Consider the following 10,084-nt stretch of genomic DNA (forward strand, 5'->3'; position numbering starts at 1 on the left):
GCTCAGCAGTGGTCAAAGTAGTACAGAATTAAATTGACTGTCTGAATTTTACTCTTGGAAGGGATGAGACTGAAAAAGAAAAAAAAAAAAATGCCCTTCCAGCAGCTGTAATTTTCATGCTGGCTACCTAGTTCAAGGGATTTGTAACATCCTGCTCAAACAAGAGCCAGGTTCAAAAAGGAAGGAGCACAAGAGATGCAGCAGTCATTGTGCTAGAAATGCATTCATGTGTACCAAGCATGTGGTCACAAATCAATGTGATGCAGTTAACAGAGTGATCACCACACAATTATGTATGAGCGGGTCCGCACAGTGGCTTTGTGGTCAGCCCTGTCGAAAACAGGAATACAAATTATGAGCCGTTGCCATTTCTATCCTCTATGTACGTCTGCAGTACAGACACAGGATTGTTATCTCCTGTTAGGCACAGCATTTCATGATTTAGGCTGGGTTCACATCTGGACGTACGTTTTTACCGCGATCTGCGGTAAAGGAAACGCGCGTTTACGAGGGCTACCCGGCTGTATCCTAATGGATACGCGCGACAAATACGCCCCCAAAGAAGCTCCTGTACTTTGGGCGTAGGGCGTTTTTCAGCGCATAAAAACGCCCAGGTGGGAACCATGCCCATAGGCAATTATTGGTTTTCACATGTTGAGCGTTTTACAGCACATAGGAACGCACTGTAAAACGCCCAGGTGTGAACCAGGCCTTAGTGTAGTGTACTCTGTATTCAATGCATTCTGTAGAACACTAAAATTTGTACATCATATACAAAATGTATAAATGTACCCCAGCTCACATTCTACCGATAATTAAATTTTATTCTGTTGGTATAGATCAAGAAAAAAAAAAGAATTGGACAAACCCTAGAAATCCCACACATGGCAAACCCCTTTATCTGGTGACCATCTTCAGTCTTTTACATCATAAATGCATTAAAGTGATGCTGACCTAGCCTAAAAAGTGCCCAAGTGGGGGGACAGAAATTAAAGCATCTTCTGGAGCCTTCAAGTACCCGAGCCATTTTACAATCCTATCCCCATGGAGCCAAATGGATCCTAGGTCAAGGCTGTACACAGGGGCTCCAAATCTCAAATTAAAAGTATTTCTATACTCTATACTCCCCCCCCCCCCAAACCCCCCCCAGGTTTTGGATTAAACCAAAAAGATTAAAACCCTATCCATTTTTTTTTGGTTTGTGTTCTGTTCTACCAGTGGTGACACAGACAGCAATAAACATTGACAGGAGTTCTAACCCTTCCCCAAACTACTCAAAACTTTAACATGTAAAAATTGGGGCTATACATAACTAAGCTCTCCTTACTCCTGGTACCATGTCTCCATGGTACCATCTGGATTCTAGACAAAGACGTCCATACTGCCCACAAGCAGCCTAACAGACCCTCACATTTCCACATTATTCAACCCCCTTTGGACACAGAAATGCAAACCGTTTGTCCCAAAACGCACAAAAAGAAACCTAGAAACTTTTTAAACCCCAGCTTCTCGCTAGTGATTTTCCTCTATGTAGCACAACCCAAACAGCTAAGGGTGTACAGAGGCATCAGATTTAGCAGAGTACAATGTAGCATAAGGTGATCCTGCTGCTTAAAAGGAATAGGACTTGTGCTCACAAAAAAGACCCAGGAAGCCATTCACCTTTGTGTTATACTGCCACTCACAGGAGGAGGATTTGACACTGGCAAACAGCAAACTGAAGGCGAGCCCAGAATAACCCCTTCCACTATCATCATGCTTTAATCTTATAGCAAGCTGTGCCAAGTGCATGACCATAAACAAAAAGGTGGGAACTGTGTCCCTCAATGGTCTAGAAAAGGATTGCACAGCATTTTCTTTTTTTACATTCATTGAGGGACACAGAGATCCACTAATCTGTGCGGGGACATGAAAGAAGAATATGAAAAACCAAGGAGGGGGCAGAGTGTAACTCTAGCTTATAGACCCTGAAAACCTTCTCTTACAGCCTCATCATCTGAGATGCAAGCAGTATCCAAATAGCTACAAAAGGATAACAAATGTTCCTCCACTTTGGCAAGAAGGACTCTCCTTCATGCAGAGGAAAAGTTTGTCTGAGGGTTTGGGAGACCGAGTCCTGGACCTTGTGGGTGGACTGAGAGCCAAGCTTGGGGGTGTCTGGATGTGGAGGTAACAGTAGCGGTGAAACCAAAAAGTGGTTTCTTAACCACCAGCGAGGAATGAACTCTCCGTAGGCTTCTTCCTCCAAGGAAGACAGTTGCTCTAGCCACCAGTAGCATACTTGACATTGGTTTCCAGAGTAAATCTGAAGAGACATTGTACCTTGCAGACTATGCGAATCAGACACCTTTCAGAAATAGGTTCCATAGTCCAACACTTTAGGGAAAATGTACTCCGCATGTGTGCTACAAGAGCGGGAGGCTGCCAGATCAACAATGTGGGCAGACAACTTATCCAAAGTCCTCTCCCTTATGGATACAAGGTTAATTAGTGCCTGGGGAGAAAATAAAATATTGTCCGGGGGTTTCCAATCTCTGTAGAGGAAGCCTTGGAACAGCACATGCAATGTCTTTGTGGTAGTGGCTCTAAAGGACCCAAGACTAGGAATAGCAGTGGTAGAAGCAAGAGGCTGATCCTCCGATTTCACAGTTGTGTGTACTGTATCATTGAGGGCAGAAACATCTTAATATGGGAGTTAATGCAGAAGACTGACACGTCAGAGGCAAGCCCATCTGGTAAGGACTAGAGTGAAAATCAGATTTAGACAATCTTAGCAGATGATGGCTCAGAAGTCACAGATAGATCAGAAAGAATCTGCAGTGGAAGGTGCAGGAAGACCTTTGTAACCTCTGAGGTCAAAGTCTGCAAATAAATGGGTGCTTTGGGCCATAAAGTTATGCATGACAGTAGTAAAAACCTCAGTTGTGAGAACAGAAGAGCCAGCCAGTGACAGAGCTTCTGAGGAAGTCGGATGAAACTGGAGCCTGTGACAGCACGTAGACCAAGAAGGAGACCGATGCTTAGGTTATTCTGGCAGTTTGTGGTCACCTCGATGTGGACCAAGTTTTACAATTTTAAAACACATTTAATGGGATAGTGTATGTATTTTAGCATTTTAAATGAATACAGGTATAAGGGTTATTAAAGCGCAGTGCCTTTTTATTCATTAAGGGTCAGACTCCAGTAGCAGAGGGCAGAGTGACACTTGCAGATATCAGCCGCAGCAGTGAGTGTGCTGCAGCACTGGAGTCAGAGTGAGTTCGGTGTCAGCAAAAATATGTCTTCCAGAGCAGAGTTGATGAAGACAGTCATTCTCCTAGGACAATAGCAAAAAAAAGTGGGGTACCCTGGGCTGGCCTACAGGTCGTTTGCCAGTGCCCGATCCTCTTAAAGGGTACAGTAAAATCCAACTAAAGTGAATAATTTTGAGTCCCTCAATGGACGAGAAAGGTTTCTATAAAAACAAAATCTGCAAAAGGAGATTCTGAATACTTACCTCGGCGGCAAGTTCTTACTTTGCTCTCTAAGAGCTAAAGCCTCCAGAAAAACTGGCATCTGGCACATCCAGGTATGTCAGATTACTGCTCCACCTGCTATTGCTTACAGTGCTCCATACAATCCAATTCATTAAATTAAACATGAGTTTGAGGCCCTATAAAACAGTTTTACAAAATACGGAGGCCCATATATACTAGCTCTTATGTGGACGGTTTACTTGTTACAGTTGACCTATATTTTTCGGAAATGAGGTGACATGTCCAGCACTTAGAAACAATGGTGACAAACCTCGGTACTGGAATGCATTTTTTTTTAACCAAACAGAAGCAGTTCACGTCATTGCAAAGGAACAGCTTTAAGGGACTTAAAATTTTTCCTCTTTAAATATTTGCAGTAGATGCATGTTGGAGAAAAGGACTACTCATCAGTTATTCCCTTTAGGCTCCCAGCAGCTGATCCTTTCCCCCATAAGCAATTTACCACGCATTGTTCCAACACTGCGCCGAGGACATGTTGGTATAGGCAGGGTTTTGTCAGAACTAACCCTCTGATGATGGTAGGCAACAAAAGGGAAGTAGGAAACGTTTTATAAAACACAAATGAAAATGGATCGAACAGAAGCAGGGAAATCCTTGTACTGCAGGTGCTCAGGTATAGCTTCCCCTCGACCATAAAAACTGCTGGAAAATGCTTGGCTGGTTATTATAGAGATCAGAAGCTTAGTGGATATGCATGTCAAATGGATATGGATTGAGGAAGGAGCCAATCTCTAACAATGGCAGCAACAGAGGATTTAGGGGACCCCATTTACACCTCTTGATCAAGCACTTTATAAACTCCACCAAAGGCCCCTGGCATACGGGGGGTCCGATCGGTTCCACCCGTTGTTTCGGGTGGACCTGATCAGAAGCCCAATGAAAGTCTAGGGACAGCTGGGTCTAAACAGACGAGCATCGGTTTACACCTGGTTACCTCCAACTAACAATGTTCCATGTTGATGAACCTGATTGTGCTGGATCAGGGGTAACCTGGCAGACACGTCTATTTAGATCCGATTCCCCATAGACTGACATAGGGTCTGGTCATTTCATTTTTGGAGGAAAAATGAAAAAAAAAAAACACAAAAACAAAGTGGACGACTTGATCCGTACCTGTCTGATCAGGAGGGGATCTGTGCACGGCAGTGACATCCCTTCCTGATCAGCCTGTGCGAAAGGGACCTAAAGCAGCTCCACTATAAAGCATGTGCTTTACTAATGTGCCATGCGCAAAAAAAATTAAAATGAGTCGAGAAGAAAAAAAAGCCAGGACACGACAGACTCTCCTTCAATCACAGAGTTATTTCTGCTGTGTAAAGCAAAAGGGAACTCCGTGAAGTACCAGGGGCTCCATACCAAGGCCTGCATTTAAGCACTTTATAGTGGGACATAACATGCAGTCCGAAGTACTGGGTGATACAGTAGAGTATTACCGAGAGCTGATGGATAACTATACTATGGGGCTGATTTATAATGATGTGCAGATATCTTTTAGGGGTAAGTTAAAATTCTATGTTTCAGTGCACAACCCCCCACGGGTAGCCCTGGTTTCAGTTCAATTAACAGGAAGCTACAAGGACATGCATTTCTGGCTACATCAACAGGTATTTCCTGTACATGCTGAAAATGTGTTAGCCTAAAAATTTAAAACTAATGCATTTGCCACAATGGGGGCAGAAGTGTAAACGGGGCCTTGAACAAACATGAAATCCAATGAATCACCCGTGTCTCAACCATGATCTGGATACCACTCTAGTACAGCCACACTACTACAAATCTACTCCTAAAACACAGCCACAAGACACAAAGGCAAATGGTCTTACGCAGCGAACAGGATGTGGTGCGTCTTCTTTTTGAGCTTTGCCGATTGGCCTTTTCGTGAGCCAAAGAGCCTCTTGTCTGCATATGCCTGGTGACAGGACTCTGATCCTGCTCTGACTTGTCAACGCCATGGAAATACTTCATATGGTAATGCAGCAGTTTGGCTTTGCGAAAAGATTTGGAGCAATCCAAAATCTTGCATTTAAACTTGTTGGGCTCCAGTTCCAAGGTCACAGCTTTGGTAGCTGGATCATCAAGTTTCTTCAAAGTATTTGTTACTGCAATCACATAAAATAAAACAAACAAAAAAAATAATAGAATGCAACTAAAACCATAAGAAAAGCAAAAAATAAAAAAACACAAAACCTGAAACAAAAATGTGCTCAGTCTTTATTCCATTAAAGAGAATCTGTCACCAAGAAAAGACCACTTGGATGTACAGCAGTTCAATCTTCAATAATCTTACAACAAGAATAGGTTTCCACAGTGTGCTACTGTCCACATAATTGTTACAGTAAAATTATTCTTCACCTTTTGGTGCGACCATTTTGAATATTTGTAGCACTGAACAACAGTAGCGGCAACTGCCGACTCCATGCAGTTATCTGCTACAGAGTTAGAGATTTAGCCTGTTCCAAAGCTGCTTATTAAGCTCCCATGGCAAGGAGATTAACAAGTGGAAAACAATTTATATATGGGTTATAACTGCTATACAACTGCTTTGATCTTGCCCCGCAGTTAAACAGATACACTTTAATAGCGCATAATTATGTGGATGCTGAAATGCAATGAACTTCTTTCTCCGGGACACCACAGAGTTAGAATGACTTCACGCTACAAACAGCCAGCCATGTTAGAAAACGTAGCAAAGCTTCAGCACATATTAGCTACAATCATCTATTTAAGAAAAGATCACATTTTCTCTTTGAAAAGCAAACTTCGCCAGTGTGAAAGAAATCTAAAGTATCATGTGCATTTATCAAGTTCAATTAGAGGCATTGTAAGCTCATAGGAAGCCACCTTTGTCAAAAGGATTGCCAAAGATCTCAGAGCATTAAAACAGACAGACACACAAAAAACTCTGGAATTAAAACAATGTATCTTATTTGTGTATCATTCGGCTGTAGACCCTCAAATCATCTCTGAATTGGTGCTGATAACTGTCCTTCCTTTTGGAGGGGGGCTACTTTTGTTCCTCATGGTCCCCGTGCGTGTTGTAAAGTAGTCACCACTCCAAGCTCGCTCCTGTGATGGACTACAATCTCATGTTTAGTTTACCAATTTGTATTGAGATTGTAGTCCATCACAGGAGTGAGCAACTTATGTTCAGAGGGAAGCGGCAAAAGTATAAAAACCTTACCTTTCAGCATGTCATCTCCTGCACACAACGGCAAGCTTCCAGACAATGGAGAGAGAGAGATAAGACCCGAGGTGTACAGTGCTCGATGACATTATCTGCCCCCCTTCACTATCTTCCATTCACCAAAGGGCTTGTATTGTTTTAAAGAACACAAGACATTCTTTGATTGGAAGGGAGAAGTCACATCCCTGCCCCCATCCTCTCCATAGTTAGTCAGGTTGAAAAAAGACACAAGTCCATCGAGTTCAACCTCCAATCGCAGAATGTCTTGTGTATTATGTGCAGGAAGCACTGTGTGCAGGAGATAGAGTGCTGCAAGGTAAGATTTTTATAGTGGTAGCCATCCTCTGCATACAACAGCTTACACAGCTTTTTTAATGATAAATTTGCGAAGTGTAAATTAGCAGCGTGTGGCTTTAAGCTTGCATTATAGAGCAATGGAGAAGACGGTGGAGCTGGAAGCAGAGAGATTATGTCACATCTAACTTGTCCAATAGATTGCTGCTCCTGTGGGTCATAGAATGTTTTAGGGCTGCCCATAAAATGATGGTAAGCCAAGCAGGGCTCGTTCACACTCGAGTGGTAGAACCAAAAGTGCGTCTCGAGTGCTGTTGGCAAGGGGACCCAACGGGATTCCTACTCCAATTATTTAACAGTGCCACCAATAAAGCTGGGAAAATGTGATTTGCAATTACACAAGGGGAGTCATAATTATAACACAGGTTTATAATTTGTAACCCCACTTTCCCCAGCTTCACTGGTGTGGCAGTGTTATTTGAAGTTATAATTACACTGCCACACCAAAGAAGGATTACACAATGCAATACAACCCACTTTCCCTAATTTCTTTGGTGTTGTAGTGAAAATATAACGTAAACTAACAGTTACACCAGTGAAGCTGGGAAAAGTGGGGTTACAAAGTGGGTGCACAGTATGAACATAGTGTAGGTGGATGGGAGGGCGCACCAAGTGGGTAGGTGGTGCGGGTGCACAGAGTGAGTGGCAGTGTGGGTAGGCGCACAGAGCTAATGGGGGTGGGTGGGTGTACAGCATCTCACCTCTCTTCCTCCGGCCAGCTCTAACCCCACTTTCTCTACTCTGCAACTCTAGGACCTGACTCCCACCCCACCCCACCCCTCCCCTCATTGAGTTGCTTTGGAGTAGGAAGGGGGATTTGCATATTAGTGAGGCATGGTGGGATTTGCATATGAATAAACTGTGGCTTATTAATATGCAAATCCTGCAATAACCATATGAATGAGCCGCAGGCAGCGTTAATGGCTCCTGCGGCTCAGTGGATGTCAGGAGAACAGAGGCTGCAGTCCCTGCCAGCTGGAGCCCCCTGTTTACCTGACAGCAGTCCTACCAGCAGTGGTGATCAGGCTCCCACGCCGCTGCTTCTCCTCCAGCCGTACTCAAGCAGGAGATAACTCCACCCTCTCCCGCTATACACTGTAGCAGGGGAGAGGATTGCAGGTGTCCTTATGTTCCGTGTAACGTTTTTGACTTGCGGCCGCATATAAATGAAGGACCCCTGAACCTCCCTCCTGCTTGGGCCCCATAGCGGCCGCGTGGGCTGCAATGGTGGTAGTTACAGCCAGGGTCAAAGTCCTTATACGTGGCTACTATGTGATGCACCTCTCACAAAAATCCTTCCATGTGAGCAAATTTGTGGGCATGATCTGACAAATAAATAGGATAGTGATTGGAGAGATGTGATGCATGCCAACACTCCCAGAGGAAGGTTTTCTACACTGCACAAAGTTCCCCCTGAATCTTCTCAGACTGTGGACATCTGCCTTTTAGATTGTAAGCCCTCATGGGCAGGGCTCTTCTTACCATCTTGTCTTGATTTGTATTGCGATTGTAATGTCTTCCTTATATTGTAAAGCGCTGCACAAACTGTTGGCGCTCTATAAATCCTGTATAATAATAATCTGCCTGCCACCACAGACCTATTTGCCCAGTGTGTACAAAGTATAGGTTTGCATTAAAAGCTTCACTCTGGGCACAAAAACTAATTTAAACTATATTCCTCAAGACGATATGTACAATAAAGTGAAAAAAGAAACCCGACTTTAAGTGGAAAGCTGAAACCATTTTACCCGAGATAATCCACTCTTAATCTGCAAGCTTCAGTCATTAAACATCTACAAGTCCCATCATGACCTGCCAGCCGGGGACCTGCATTTCAGCTGCAGCCTACTAATCCCCCTCTATAACCAGCTTAGCAAGAAAAAAGTAGCTGCTCAGACAGAGAAAGGTGAAAGGATTTAGCAGATATCCAGCAGAGTAAGAATTAAAGTGTAGGAAAAACCACAACAATAAACTTCTCTTATCTGCTGCCGTTTGGTCACATAAATATACCATTGAAAGGGTTTGGTCCTGTTTTGATCAGTGGAAAAAACCCAAAACCCATACCTGTTGATCATGTCAGTGTCCAGCATTCCCACGTTATACCTTCCCGGTCTTGAGACTACAGAATGATTAGCCTTTATGTTGTGGAGATGGAAGAGTAGGTGGCTCCGAGTAGTTTTGCAAGAGAAAACTGGTCAGGGTTGACTACACTCAATCCACCAAAATGCTGCGTTTTCAGCTAACAGGACTTAGGAGCCAAGTGCAATTTGGCAGATCGACAAGTATGTTTCTATACTTGCAGGTTTTGTTTTTTTAAAGGATTAAAAAAATAATTTGCATGCATTGGTGGATGTTTATTTTTCCTCACGTGGCAGAGAAAACACACACAGCTTTAATATCTTTTAGGGTAAAAACAAAAATGGTGTGCATTTATAAATGACAAGGTGGACAAATGATATTAGGAGTTCAGGAGCTAGTAGGATTTTGAATAAGCAGCCAGCATCATTGAAGACCGCTAGCAAAAAGCCTCCAAAGTTGGGCGCCTGCTGTAATTTTTAAAGGAACATTGGCAAACTGGATCCTGGGATTTGTCCATCCCTGCTTTTGGGCTCATTCACATGGCCGTGCACATCTGTATGGAATGCAGAGACCTGCTTTCTAGGAGGTATAGGTGCATGTAATTGTGAGCAGCTGCCCGTACTCAAACCGGCACATGCGTGCAAGTCTGGCTGCACGCACAGGGATGTACAGAAGGCTGCGCGCAATTACATGGAGAACAGGTCTTTGCACGGGAGTGCACACCATACAAATCTGCTTGCCCATGTGAACGAGCCCATAAATAAATGTGCCAATATACAGACCATCATGCCGATTCTATGGAGTGACTACTGTAATATCAGATGGAAGGTATGTCCCTCCACAGTTTCCTAAATATCTGATTTAAGGTAAAGCTAGCAAAGAACCAGAGGTAAAATAAATATATTTCTTCACCCCGTGTTGGGGGGGGGGG

General features: G+C 43.5%; 1 protein-coding gene across 1 annotated transcript in view; it reads right to left on the minus strand.

Annotated features, from left to right (window-relative positions):
* PHF20 (PHD finger protein 20) overlaps nucleotides 1-10,084 on the minus strand; it is a 55,434-nt gene that overhangs the window by 10,020 nt on the left and 35,330 nt on the right. Inside the window, exon 11 of the mRNA XM_018569076.1 lies at nucleotides 5,360-5,635. Within this exon, the coding sequence (XP_018424578.1) occupies nucleotides 5,360-5,635 (276 nt within the window). The remainder of the gene's footprint in view (nucleotides 1-5,359; nucleotides 5,636-10,084) is intronic.

This window comes from Nanorana parkeri, unplaced genomic scaffold (assembly GCF_000935625.1).
Source record: "Nanorana parkeri isolate BGI_ZX_2015 unplaced genomic scaffold, ASM93562v1 scaffold1284, whole genome shotgun sequence".
Lineage (NCBI taxonomy): Eukaryota > Metazoa > Chordata > Amphibia > Anura > Dicroglossidae > Nanorana > Nanorana parkeri.